This window comes from Oncorhynchus gorbuscha, linkage group LG02, assembly GCF_021184085.1.
Source record: "Oncorhynchus gorbuscha isolate QuinsamMale2020 ecotype Even-year linkage group LG02, OgorEven_v1.0, whole genome shotgun sequence".
NCBI classification, from domain to species: domain Eukaryota; kingdom Metazoa; phylum Chordata; class Actinopteri; order Salmoniformes; family Salmonidae; genus Oncorhynchus; species Oncorhynchus gorbuscha.
Window position 1 is genome coordinate 300,996 of NC_060174.1, and position 13,723 is coordinate 314,718.

A 13,723-nucleotide genomic window follows, 5' to 3' on the forward strand; every position below is an offset into this window, starting at 1 on the left:
GCCTATATACCCAGGGTTAGTGGAAGTAGGCCTATATACCCAGGGTTAGTGGAAGTAGGCCTATCTACCCAGGGTTAGTGGAAGTAGGCCTATCTACCCAGGGTTAGTGAAGTAGGCCTATCTACCCAGGGTTAGTGGAAGCCTATACCCAGGGTTAGTGGAAGTAGGCCTATCTACCCAGGGTTAGTGGAAGTAGGCCTATCTACCCAGGGTTAGTGGAAGTAGGCCTATATACCCAGGGTTAGTGGAAGTAGGCCTATCTACCCAGGGTTAGTGGAAGTAGGCCTATCTACCCAGGGTTAGTGGAAGTAGGCCTATCTACCCAGGGTTAGTGGAAGTAGGCCTATATACCCAGGGTTAGTGGAAGTAGGCCTATCTACCCAGGGTTAGTGGAAGTAGGCCTATATACCCAGGGTTAGTGGAAGTAGGCCTATCTACCCAGGGTTAGTGGAAGTAGGCCTATCTACCCAGGGTTAGTGGAAGTAGGCCTATATACCCAGGGTTAGTGGAAGTAGGCCTATCTACCCAGGGTTAGTGGAAGTAGGCCTATCTACCCAGGGTTAGTGGAAGTAGGCCTATATACCCAGGGTTAGTGGAAGTAGGCCTATCTACCCAGGGTTAGTGGAAGTAGGCCTATCTACCCAGGGTTAGTGGAAGTAGGCCTATATACCCAGGGTTACCCAGGGTTAGGGTGGAAGTAGGCCTATCTATACCCAGGGTTAGTGGAAGTAGGCCTATCTACCCAGGGTTAGTGGAAGTAGGCCTATCTACCCAGGGTTAGTGGAAGTAGGCCTATCTACCCAGGGTTAGTGGAAGTAGGCCTATATACCCAGGGTTAGTGGAAGTAGGCCTATCTACCCAGGGTTAGTGGAAGTAGGCCTATCTACCCAGGGTTAGTGGAAGTAGGCCTATCTACCCAGGGTTAGTGGAAGTAGGCCTATCTACCCAGGGTTAGTGGAAGTAGGCCTATCTACCCAGGGTTAGTGGAAGTAGGCCTATCTACCCAGGGTTAGTGGAAGTAGGCCTATCTACCCAGGGTTAGTGGAAGTAGGCCTATATACCCAGGGTTAGTGGAAGTAGGCCTATCTACCCAGGGTTAGTGGAAGTAGGCCTATCTACCCAGGGTTAGTGGAAGTAGGCCTATCTACCCAGGGTTAGTGGAAGTAGGCCTATCTACCCAGGGTTAGTGGAAGTAGGCCTATATACCCAGGGTTAGTGGAAGTAGGCCTATATACCCAGGGTTAGTGGAAGTAGGCCTATCTACCCAGGGTTAGTGGAAGTAGGCCTATATACCCAGGGTTAGTGGAAGTAGGCCTATCTACCCAGGGTTAGTGGAAGTAGGCCTATCTACCCAGGGTTAGTGGAAGTAGGCCTATCTACCCAGGGTTAGTGGAAGTAGGCCTATCTACCCAGGGTTAGTGGAAGTAGGCCTGTCTACCCAGGGTTAGTGGAAGTAGGCCTATCTACCCAGGGTTAGTGGAAGTAGGCCTATCTACCCAGGGTTAGTGGAAGTAGGCCTATCTACCCAGGGTTAGTGGAAGTAGGCCTATCTACCCAGGGTTAGTGGAAGTAGGCCTCTACCCAGGGTTAGTACCCAGGGTTACCCAGGGTTAGTGGAAGTAGGCCTATCTACCCAGGGTTAGTGGAAGTAGGCCTATCTACCCAGGGTTAGTGGAAGTAGGCCTATCTACCCAGGGTTAGTGGAAGTAGGCCTATCTACCCAGGGTTAGTGGAAGTAGGCCTATCTACCCAGGGTTAGTGGAAGTAGGCCTATCTACCCAGGGTTAGTGGAAGTAGGCCTATATACCCAGGGTTAGTGGAAGTAGGCCTATCTACCCAGGGTTAGTGGAAGTAGGCCTATCTACCCAGGGTTAGTGGAAGTAGGCCTATCTACCCAGGGTTAGTGGAAGTAGGCCTATCTACCCAGTGGAAGTAGGCCTATTAGTGGAAGTAGGCCTATCTACCCAGGGTTAGTGGAAGTAGGCCTATCTACCCAGGGTTAGTGGAAGTAGGCCTATCTACCCAGGGTTAGTGGAAGTAGGCCCCCCAGGGTTAGTGGAAGTAGGCCTATATACCCAGGGTTAGTGGAAGTAGGCCTATCTACCCAGGTTTAGTGGAAGTAGGCCTATCTAGCCAGGGTTAGTGGAAGTAGGCCTGTCTACCCAGGGTTAGTGGAAGTAGGCCTATCTACCCAGGGTTAGTGGAAGTAGGCCTATCTACCCAGGGTTAGTGGAAGTAGGCCTATCTACCCAGGGTTAGTGGAAGTAGGCCTATATACCCAGGGTTAGTGGAAGTAGGCCTATCTACCCAGGGTTAGTGGAAGTAGGCCTATCTACCCAGGGTTAGTGGAAGTAGGCCTATCTACCCAGGGTTAGTGGAAGTAGGCCTATCTACCCAGGGTTAGTGGAAGTAGGCCTATCTACCCAGGGTTAGTGGAAGTAGGCCAGGTTTAGTGGAAGTAGGCCCAGGGTTAGTGGAAGTAGGCCTATCTACCCAGGGGCCTATATACCCAGGGTTAGTGGAAGTAGGCCTATCTACCCAGGGTTAGTGGAAGTAGGCCTATATACCCAGGGTTAGTGGAAGTAGGCCTATATACCCAGGGTTAGTGGAAGTAGGCCTATCTACCCAGGTTTAGTGGAAGTAGGCCTATCTACCCAGGGTTAGTGGAAGTAGGCCTATCTACCCAGGTTTAGTGGAAGTAGGCCTATCTAGCCAGGGTTAGTGGAAGTAGGGCTGTCTACCCAGGTTTAGTGGAAGTAGGCCTATATACCCAGGGTTAGTGGAAGTAGGCCTATCTACCCAGGGTTAGTGGAAGTAGGCCTATCTACCCAGGGTTAGTGGAAGTAGGCCTATCTACCCAGGGTTAGTGGAAGTAGGCCTATATACCCAGGGTTAGTGGAAGTAGGCCTATCTACCCAGGTTTAGTGGAAGTAGGCCTATCTACCCAGGTTTAGTGGAAGTAGGCCTATCTACCCAGGGTTTACTGGAAGTAGGCCCATCTACCCAGGTTTAGTGGAAGTAGGCCCATCTACCCAGGGTTAGTGGAAGTAGGCCTATCTACCCAGGTTTAGTGGAAGTAGGCCTATCTACCAGGTTTAGTGGAAGTAGGCCTATCTAGGCCCAGGTTTAGTGGAAGTAGGCCTATCTACCCAGGGTTAGTGGAAGTAGGCCTATCTACCCAGGTTTAGTGGAAGTAGGCCTATATACCCAGGGTTAGTGGAAGTAGGCCTATCTACCCAGGGTTAGTGGAAGTAGGCCTATCTAGCCAGGGTTAGTGGAAGTAGGGCTGTCTACCCAGGTTTAGTGGAAGTAGGCCTATCTACCCAGGGTTAGTGGAAGTAGGCCTATCTACCCAGGGTTAGTGGAAGTAGGCCTATCTACCCAGGTTTAGTGGAAGTAGGCCTATATACCCAGGGTTAGTGGAAGTAGGCCTATCTACCCAGGGTTAGTGGAAGTAGGCCTATCTACCCAGGTTTAGTGGAAGTAGGCCTATCTACCCAGGTTTAGTGGAAGTAGGCCCATCTACCCAGGGTTAGTGGAAGTAGGCCCATCTACCCAGGGTTAGTGGAAGTAGGCCTATCTACCCAGGTTTAGTGGAAGTAGGCCTATCTACACAGGTTTAGTGGAAGTAGGCCTATCTACACAGGTTTAGTGGAAGTAGGCCTATATACCCAGGGTTAGTGGAAGTAGGCCTATCTACCCAGGGTTAGTGGAAGTAGGCCTATCTACCCAGGGTTAGTGGAAGTAGGCCTATCTACCCAGGTTTAGTGGAAGTAGGCCTATCTACCCAGGTTTAGTGGAAGTAGGCCTATCTACCCAGGTTTACTGGAAGTAGGCCCATCTACCCAGGTTTAGTGGAAGTAGGCCCATCTACCCAGGGTTAGTGGAAGTAGGGCTATCTACCCAGGTTTAGTGGAAGTAGGGCTATCTACCCAGGTTTAGTGGAAGTAGGCCTATCTACCCAGGGTTAGTGAAAGTAGGCCTATATACCCAGGGTTAGTGGAAGTAGGCCTATCTACCCAGGTTTAGTGGAAGTAGGCCTATCTAGCCAGGGTTAGTGGAAGTAGGGCTGTCTACCCAGGTTTAGTGGAAGTAGACCTATCTACCCAGGGTTAGTGGAAGTAGGCCTATCTACCCAGGGTTAGTGGAAGTAGGCCTGTCTACCCAGGTTTAGTGGAAGTAGGCCTATCTACCCAGGTTTAGTGGAAGTAGGCCTATCTACCCAGGTTTACTGGAAGTAGGCCCATCTACCCAGGTTTAGTGGAAGTAGGCCCATCTACCCAGGGTTAGTGGAAGTAGGGCTATCTACCCAGGTTTAGTGGAAGTAGGCCTATCTACCCAGGTTTAGTGGAAGTAGGCCTATCTACACAGGTTTAGTGCAAGTAGGCCTATCTACCCAGGGTTAGTGGAAGTAGGCCTATCTACCCAGGGTTAGTGGAAGTAGGCCTATCTACCCAGGGTTAGTGGAAGTAGGCCTATCTACCCAGGGTTAGTGGAAGTAGGCCTATCTACCCAGGTTTAGTGGAAGTAGGCCTATCTACCCAGGTTTAGTGGAAGTAGGCCTATCTACCCAGGGTTAGTGGAAGTAGGCCTATATACCCAGGGTTAGTGGAAGTAGGCCTATCTACCCAGGGTTAGTGGAAGTAGGCCTATATACCCAGGGTTAGTGGAAGTAGGCCTATCTACCCAGGTTTAGTGGAAGTGGATCTACCCAGGCCTATCTACCCAGAGTTAGTGGAAGTAGGCCTATCTACCCAGGTTTAGTGGAAGTAGGCCTATCTAGCCAGGGTTAGTGGAAGTAGGGCTGTCTACCCAGGTTTAGTGGAAGTAGACCTATCTACCCAGGGTTAGTGGAAGTAGGCCCATCTACCCAGGTTTAGTGGAAGTAGGCCCATCTACCCAGGGTTAGTGGAAGTAGGGCTATCTACCCAGGTTTAGTGGAAGTAGGCCTATCTACCCAGGTTTAGTGGAAGTAGGCCTATCTACACAGGTTTAGTGGAAGTAGGCCTATCTACCCAGGGTTAGTGGAAGTAGGCCTATCTACCCAGGGTTAGTGGAAGTAGGCCTATTACCCAGGGTTAGTGGAAGTAGGCCTATATACCCAGGGTTAGTGGAAGTAGGCCTATCTACCCAGGGTTAGTGGAAGTAGGCCTATATACCCAGGGTTAGTGGAAGTAGGCCTATCTACCCAGGTTTAGTGGAAGTAGGCCTATCTACCCAGGTTTAGTGGAAGTAGGCCTATCTACCCAGGTTTAGTGGAAGTAGGCCTATCTACCCAGGGTTAGTGGAAGTAGGCCTATCTACCCAGGGTTAGTGGAAGTAGGCCTATATACCCAGGGTTAGTGGAAGTAGGCCTATATACCCAGGGTTAGTGGAAGTAGGCCTATCTACCCAGGGTTAGTGGAAGTAGGCCTATATACCCAGGGTTAGTGGAAGTAGGCCTATCTACCCAGGTTTAGTGGAAGTAGGCCTATCTACCCAGGTTTAGTGGAAGTAGGCCTATCTACCCAGGGTTAGTGGAAGTAGGCCTATATACCCAGGGTTAGTGGAAGTAGGCCTATCTACCCAGGGTTAGTGGAAGTAGGCCTATATACCCAGGGTTAGTGGAAGTAGGCCTATCTACCCAGGTTTAGTGGAAGTAGGCCTATCTACCCAGAGTTAGTGGAAGTAGGCCTATCTACCCAGGTTTAGTGGAAGTAGGCCTATCTAGCCAGGGTTAGTGGAAGTAGGGCTGTCTACCCAGGTTTAGTGGAAGTAGACCTATCTACCCAGGGTTAGTGGAAGTAGGCCTATCTACCCAGGGTAAGTGGAAGTAGGCCTGTCTACCCAGGTTTAGTGGAAGTAGGCCTGTCTACCCAGGGTTAGTGGAAGTAGGCCTATATACCCAGGGTTAGTGGAAGTAGGCCTATCTACCCAGGTTTAGTGGAAGTAGGCCTATCTACCCAGGTTTAGTGGAAGTAGGCCTATCTACCCAGGTTTACTGGAAGTAGGCCCATCTACCCAGGTTTAGTGGAAGTAGGCCCATCTACCCAGGTTTAGTGGAAGTAGGCCCATCTACCCAGGGTTAGTGGAAGTAGGCCTATCTACACAGGTTTAGTGGAAGTAGGCCTATCTACACAGGTTTAGTGGAAGTAGGCCTATCTACCCAGGTTTAGTGGAAGTAGGCCTATCTACCCAGGTTTAGTGGAAGTAGGCCTATATACCCAGGGTTAGTGGAAGTAGGCCTATCTACCCAGGTTTAGTGGAAGTAGGCCTATCTAGCCAGGGTTAGTGGAAGTAGGGCTGTCTACCCAGGTTTAGTGGAAGTAGGCCTGTCTACCCAGGGTTAGTGGAAGTAGGCCTATATACCCAGGGTTAGTGGAAGTAGGCCTATCTACCCAGGTTTAGTGGAAGTAGGCCTATATACCCAGGGTTAGTGGAAGTAGGCCTATCTACCCAGGTTTAGTGGAAGTAGGCCTATCTACCCAGGTTTAGTGGAAGTAGGCCTATCTACCCAGGTTTACTGGAAGTAGGCCCATCTACCCAGGTTTAGTGGAAGTAGGCCCATCTACCCAGGGTTAGTGGAAGTAGGGCTATCTACCCAGGTTTAGTGGAAGTAGGCCTATCTACACAGGTTTAGTGGAAGTAGGCCTATCTACCCAGGTTTAGTGGAAGTAGGCCTATCTACCCAGGTTTAGTGGAAGTAGGCCTATCTACCCAGGTTTAGTGGAAGTAGGCCTATCTACCCAGGTTTAGTGGAAGTAGGGCTATCTACCCAGGTTTAGTGGAAGTAGGGCTATCTACCCAGGTTTAGTGGAAGTAGGGCTATCTACCCAGGTTTAGTGGAAGTAGGCCTATCTACCCAGGGTTAGTGGAAGTAGGCCTGTCTACCCAGGGTTAGTGGAAGTAGGCCTGTCTACCCAGGTTTAGTGGAAGTAGGCCTGTCTACCCAGGTTTAGTGGAAGTAGGCCTATCTACCCAGGTTTAGTGGAAGTAGGCCTATCTACCCAGGTTTAGTGGAAGTAGGCCTATCTACCCAGGTTTAGTGGAAGTAGGGCTATCTACCCAGGTTTAGTGGAAGTAGGGCTATCTACCCAGGTTTAGTGGAAGTAGGCCTATCTACCCAGGGTTAGTGGAAGTAGGCCTATCTACCCAGGGTTAGTGGAAGTAGGCCTGTCTACCCAGGTTTAGTGGAAGTAGGCCTGTCTACCCAGGTTTAGTGGAAGTAAGCCTATCTACCCAGGTTTAGTGGAAGTAGGGCTATATACCCAGGGTTAGTGGAAGTAGGCCTATCTACCCAGGGTTAGTGGAAGTAGGCCTATCTAGCCAGGGTTAGTGGAAGTAGGCCTGTCTACCCAGGTTTAGTGGAAGTAGGCCTGTCTACCCAGGGTTAGTGGAAGTAGGCCTGTCTACCCAGGGTTAGTGGAAGTAGGCCTATCTACCCAGGTTTAGTGGAAGTAGGCCTGTCTACCCAGGTTTATTGGAAGTAGGGCTATCTACCCAGGTTTAGTGGAAGTAGGGCTATCTACCCAGGTTTAGTGGAAGTAGGCCTGTCTACCCAGGTTTAGTGGAAGTAGGCCTATCTACCCAGGTTTAGTGGAAGTAGGCCTATCTACCCAGGTTTAGTGGAAGTAGGCCTATCTACCCAGGTTTAGTGGAAGTAGGCCTGTCTACCCAGGTTTAGTGGAAGTAGGCCTTTCTACCCAGGCTTAGTGGAAGTAGGCCTGTCTACCCAGGGTTAGTGGAAGTAGGCCTATCTACCCAGGGTTAGTGGAAGTAGGCCTGTCTACCCAGGTTTAGTGGAAGTAGGGCTATCTACCCAGGTTTGGTGGAAGTATGGCTATCTACCCAGGTTTAGTGGAAGTAGGGCTATCTACCCAGGTTTAGTGGAAGTAGGACTATCTACCCAGGTTTAGTGGAAGTAGGCCTATCTACCCAGGTTTAGTGGAAGTAGGCCTGTCTACCCAGGTTTAGTGGAAGTAGGCCTATCTACCCAGGTTTAGTGGAAGTAGGCCTATCTACCCAGGTTTAGTGGAAGTAGGCCTATCTACCCAGGTTTAGTGGAAGTAGGCCTGTCTACCCAGGTTTAGTGGAAGTAGACCTGTCTACCCAGGTTTAGTGGAAGTAGGCCTGTCTACCCAGGTTTAGTGGAAGTAGGCCTATCTACCCAGGTTTAGTGGAAGTAGGCCTGTCTACCCAGGTTTAGTGGAAGTAGGCCTATCTACCCAGGTTTAGTGGAAGTAGGCCTATCTACCATGATTTAGTATAAGTAGGGCTATCTACCCAGGTTTAGTGGAAGTAGGCCTATCTACCCAGGTTTAGTGGAAGTAGGCCTATCTACCACGATTTAGTATAAGTAGGGCTATCTACCCAGGTTTAGTGGAAGTAGACCTATCTACCCAGGTTTAGTGGAAGTAGGCCTATCTACCATGATTTAGTATAAGTAGGGCTGTCTACCCAGGTTTAGTGGAAGTAGGCCTATCTACCCAGGTTTAGTGGAAGTAGACCTATCTACCCAGGTTTAGTGGAAGTAGGCCTATCTATCATGATTTAGTATAAGTAGGGCTATCTACCCAGGTTTAGTGGAAGTAGGGCTATCTACCCAGGTTTAGTGGAAGTAGGCCTGTCTACCCAGGTTTAGTGGAAGTAGGCCTATCTACCCAGGTTTAGTGGAAGTAGGACCTATCTACCCAGGTTTAGTGGAAGTAGGCCTATCTACCCAGGGTTAGTGGAAGTAGGCCTGTCTACCCAGGGTTAGTGGAAGTAGGCCTGTCTACCCAGGCTTAGTGGAAGTAGGCCTGTCTACCCAGGGTTAGTGGAAGTAGGCCTATCTACCCAGGGTTAGTGGAAGTAGGCCTGTCTACCCAGGTTTAGTGGAAGTAGGGCTATCTACCCAGGTTTGGTGGAAGTAGGGCTATCTACCCAGGTTTAGTGGAAGTAGGGCTATCTACCCAGGTTTAGTGGAAGTAGGCATATCTACCCAGGTTTAGTGGAAGTAGGCCTATCTACCCAGGTTTAGTAGAAGTAGGCCTGTCTACCCAGGTTTAGTGGAAGTAGGCCTATCTACCCAGGTTTAGTGGAAGTAGGGCTATCTACCCAGGTTTAGTGGAAGTAGGGCTATCTACCCAGGTTTAGTGGAAGTAGGCCTATCTACCCAGGTTTAGTGGAAGTAGGCCTATCTACCCAGGGTTAGTGGAAGTAGGCCTGTCTACCCAGGGTTAGTGGAAGTAGGCCTGTCTACCCAGAGTTAGTGGAAGTAGGCCTGTCTACCCAGGTTTAGTGGAAGTAGGCCTATTTACCCAGATTTAGTGGAAGTAGGGCTATATACCCAGGGTTAGTGGAAGTAGGCCTATCTACCCAGGTTTAGTGGAAGTAGGGCTATCTACCCAGGGTTAGTGGAAGTAGGCCTATCTAGCCAGGGTTAGTGGAAGTAGGCCTGTCTACCCAGGTTTAGTGGAAGTAGGGCTATCTACCCAGGTTTAGTGGAAGTAGGGCTATCTACCCAGGTTTAGTGGAAGTAGGCCTGTCTACCCAGGTTTAGTGGAAGTAGGCCTATCTACCCAGGTTTAGTGGAAGTAGGCCTATCTACCCAGGTTTAGTGGAAGTAGGCCTATCTACCCAGGTTTAGTGGAAGTAGGCCTGTCTACCCAGGTTTAGTGGAAGTAGGCCTGTCTACCCAGGCTTAGTGGAAGTAGGCCTGTCTACCCAGGGTTAGTGGAAGTAGGCCTATCTACCCAGGGTTAGTGGAAGTAGGCCTATCTACCCAGGTTTAGTGGAAGTAGGCCTGTCTACCCAGGTTTAGTGGAAGTAGGCCTGTCTACCCAGGCTTAGTGGAAGTAGGCCTGTCTACCCAGGGTTAGTGGAAGTAGGCCTATCTACCCAGGTTTAGTGGAAGTAGGCCTGTCTACCCAGGTTTAGTGGAAGTAGGCCTGTCTACCCAGGCTTAGTGGAAGTAGGCCTGTCTACCCAGGGTTAGTGGAAGTAGGCCTATCTACCCAGGGTTAGTGGAAGTAGGCCTGTCTACCCAGGTTTAGTGGAAGTAGGGCTATCTACCCAGGTTTGGTGGAAGTAGGGCTATCTTCCCAGGTTTAGTGGAAGTAGGGCTATCTACCCAGGTTTAGTGGAAGTAGGCCTATCTACCCAGGTTTAGTGGAAGTAGGCCTATCTACCCAGGTTTAGTGGAAGTAGGCCTGTCTACCCAGGTTTAGTGGAAGTAGGCCTATCTACCCAGGTTTAGTGGAAGTAGGCCTATCTACCCAGGTTTAGTGGAAGTAGGCCTATCTACCCAGGTTTAGTGGAAGTAGGCCTGTCTACCAAGGTTTAGTGGAAGTAGACCTGTCTACCCAGGTTTAGTGGAAGTAGGCCTGTCTACCCAGGTTTAGTGGAAGTAGGCCTGTCTACCCAGGTTTAGTGGAAGTAGGCCTATCTACCCAGGTTTAGTGGAAGTAGGCCTGTCTACCCAGGTTTAGTGGAAGTAGGCCTATCTACCATGATTTAGTATAAGTAGGGCTATCTACCCAGGTTTAGTGGAAGTAGGCCTATCTACCCAGGTTTAGTGGAAGTAGGCCTATCTACCACGATTTAGTATAAGTAGGGCTATCTACCCAGGTTTAGTGGAAGTAGACCTATCTACCCAGGTTTAGTGGAAGTAGGCCTATCTACCATGATTTAGTATAAGTAGGGCTGTCTACCCAGGTTTAGTGGAAGTAGGCCTATCTACCCAGGTTTAGTGGAAGTAGACCTATCTACCCAGGTTTAGTGGAAGTAGGCCTATCTACCATGATTTAGTATAAGTAGGGCTATCTACCCAGGTTTAGTGGAAGTAGACCTATCTACCATGATTTAGTGTTCAGGAGATCAATTTGTGCTCTACTAAATAGACATTGGAATCATGTGTCCCCACAACATATACAGTACAGTGTCCACAACCTGAAGGGGAGATGAGATGATGCTAGCTGTGACAAACACAATGAATTCGGGACTTTAACATCAGAATGCTGTGTTTGATTAGAGCTTAAGGTCCTTTATCAACTAGTCCTCTACAACTCTGTATCAAATACATACACGAACACACACACACACGAGAGAGAAATAGTCTGTGCATCCCAATTGGCATCCTCTTCCTTATATATATTTTTATATATTTTCTTCAACCGATCGCTGCCTGCACCTGCCCGCCCATCCAGCATCACTACTCTGGACGGTTCTGACTTAGAATATGTGGACAACTACAAATACCTAGGTGTCTAGTTAGACTGTAAACTCTCCTTCCAGACTCACATCAAACATCTCCAATCCAAAGTTAAATCTAGAATCGGCGTCCTATTTCTCAACAAAGCATCCTTCACTCATGCTGCCAAACATACCCTCGTAAAACTGACCATCCTACCGATCCTCAACTTCGGCGATGTCATTTACAAAATAGCCTCCAATACCCTACTTAATAAATTGGATGCAGACTATCACAATGCCATCTGTTTTGTCACCAAAGCCCCATACACTACCCACCACTGCGACCTGTACGTTCTCGTTGGCTGGCCCTCGCTTCATACTCGTCGCCAAACCCACTGGCTCCAGGTCATCTACAACACCCTGCTAGGTAAAGTCCCCCCTTATCTCAGCTCGCTGGTCACCACAGCAACACCCACCTGAAGCACGCGTTCGAGCAGGTATATCTCTCTGGTCATCCCCAAAACCAATTCTTCCTTTGGCCGCCTATGGCCGCCTCTCCTTCCAGTTCTCTGCTGCCAATGACTGGAACGAACTACAAAAATCTCTGAAACTGGAAACACTTATCTCCCTCACTAGCTTTAAGCACCAGCTGTCAGAGCAGCTCACAGATTACTGCACCTATACATAGCCCATCTATAATTTAGCCCAAACAACTACCTCCTCCCCTACTGTATTTATTTATTTTGCTCCTTTGCACCCCATTATGTCTATTTCTACTTTGCACATTCTTTCACTGCAAATCTACCATTCCAGTGTTTTACTTTCTATATTCTATTTACTTTGCCACCATGGCCTTTTTTGCCTTTACCTCCCTTATCTCACCTCATTTGCTCACATTGTATATAGACTTATTTTCTACTGTATTATTGACTGTATGTTTGTTTTACTCCATGTGTAACTCTGTTGTTGTATGTGTCAAACTGCTTTGCGTTATCTTGAGCAGGTCGCAGTTGTAAATGAGAACTTGTTCTCAACTAGCCTACCTGGTTAAATAAAGGTGTTCTCAACTAGCCTATCTGGTTAAATAAAGGTGTTCTCAACTAGCCTACCTGGTTAAATAAAGGTGTTCTCAACTAGCCTACCTGGTTAAATAAAGGTGTTCTCAACTAGCCTACCTGGTTAAATAAAGGTGTTCTCAACTAGCCTACCTGGTTAAATAAAGGTGTTCTCAACTAGCCTACCTGGTTAAATAAAGGTGTTCTCAACTAGCCTACCTGGTTAAATAAAGGTGTTCTCAACTAGCCTACCTGGTTAAATAAAGGTGTTCTCAACTAGCCTACCTGGTTAAATAAAGGTGTTCTCAACTAGCCTACCTGGTTAAATAAAGGTGTTCTCAACTAGCCTACCTGGTTAAATAAAGGTGTTCTCAACTAGCCTACCTGGTTAAATAAAGGTGTTCTCAACTAGCCTACCTGGTTAAATAAAGGTGTTCTCAACTAGCCTACCTGGTTAAATAAAGGTGTTCTCAACTAGCCTACCTGGTTAAATAAAGGTGAAATCTATCAACAACAACAAAAAATATCTAGCTCCAGACAATGACTCAATGACTGACCTGCCAGAACCAGCTCCCCTGCAGGATGGTGAGTGATGCTCTCAGAAGCTCCAGCAGCATGTTTCCTCTGTGGAACACCTCCAGAAAGGACACCATGGCCTCTCCAAACACACAGAACAGCAGCAGCTGGTGAACATGGACATCCAGCATGGCTCTGCCGTGGAGGTGGTACAGGAAAAGGAACCCTGGGAAACACAGAATAAACATCAGTAGTGCGTTGGTGCGCCGGTCCACGCATTACAGCCCCATTAACTTGAATAGAGATGTCCATTTCTAGTGGTGATTCGATTTCTATGGCTGTAACACTTTATGTGAGCTAGCTAACTAATTACCAAAGCCTATTACCTCAGGACATCTCCATCTCCCCCGCCTGCCCAGACCTATTACCTTCTATGAAGAAGGCGATGGCCAGCATTAGTCTGTCGAGGGCCAGTGGAGCAGCGTCGGTGGTGTGTACAATCAGAGACATGGCTCCAGCCAAGCCAAAGAAGAGGTACATGGTGGAGTGCTGCCAGTTATGGAGTCTGTCCCAGTGATGCTCGCTGTAGTCATACAGGTGCAGCCGTGGTCCATCTGCTACAAACTGCTCTGCCAGCATCCCTGAAAAACAGAACGTCAGGATTCTCTTAAACGTCTCAGAGAAAAGATCCTTGGTCTTTTAGAAACGTCTCATTTATGGCAGAGGGAAACTTCTAATCATAGTCTCCCTCTGCCATAAATTACCATCAACAGTCCAGCAACAATGTCTCATCCTAAAATGATCATTTCAAAACATCCTAACACTCCCAGTTTGTGTGCTCATCCCCAGTGTTGTTTAACTACAGACAGCACCAGCTAGTATATGGTGAATTTTCAAAACTCTTAGTACAAAGCTCCAAACTGGTAACACTCGTAAAGCAGCCAGACAGCACATTCAAAACCGTTCATTTTGTTTTGTAGATATCTTTCACCACACAACCA

General features: G+C 48.6%; 1 protein-coding gene across 1 annotated transcript in view; it reads right to left on the bottom strand.

Annotated features, from left to right (window-relative positions):
* Positions 1–13,723, bottom strand: part of tmem45a (transmembrane protein 45a) — a 71,594-nt gene that overhangs the window by 20,814 nt on the left and 37,057 nt on the right. The window contains exons 3-4 of the mRNA XM_046299424.1: positions 13,151–13,363; positions 12,764–12,948 (exon numbers count right to left, since the gene is read on the bottom strand). Of these exons, the coding sequence (XP_046155380.1) occupies positions 12,764–12,948; positions 13,151–13,363 (398 nt within the window). The remainder of the gene's footprint in view (positions 1–12,763; positions 12,949–13,150; positions 13,364–13,723) is intronic.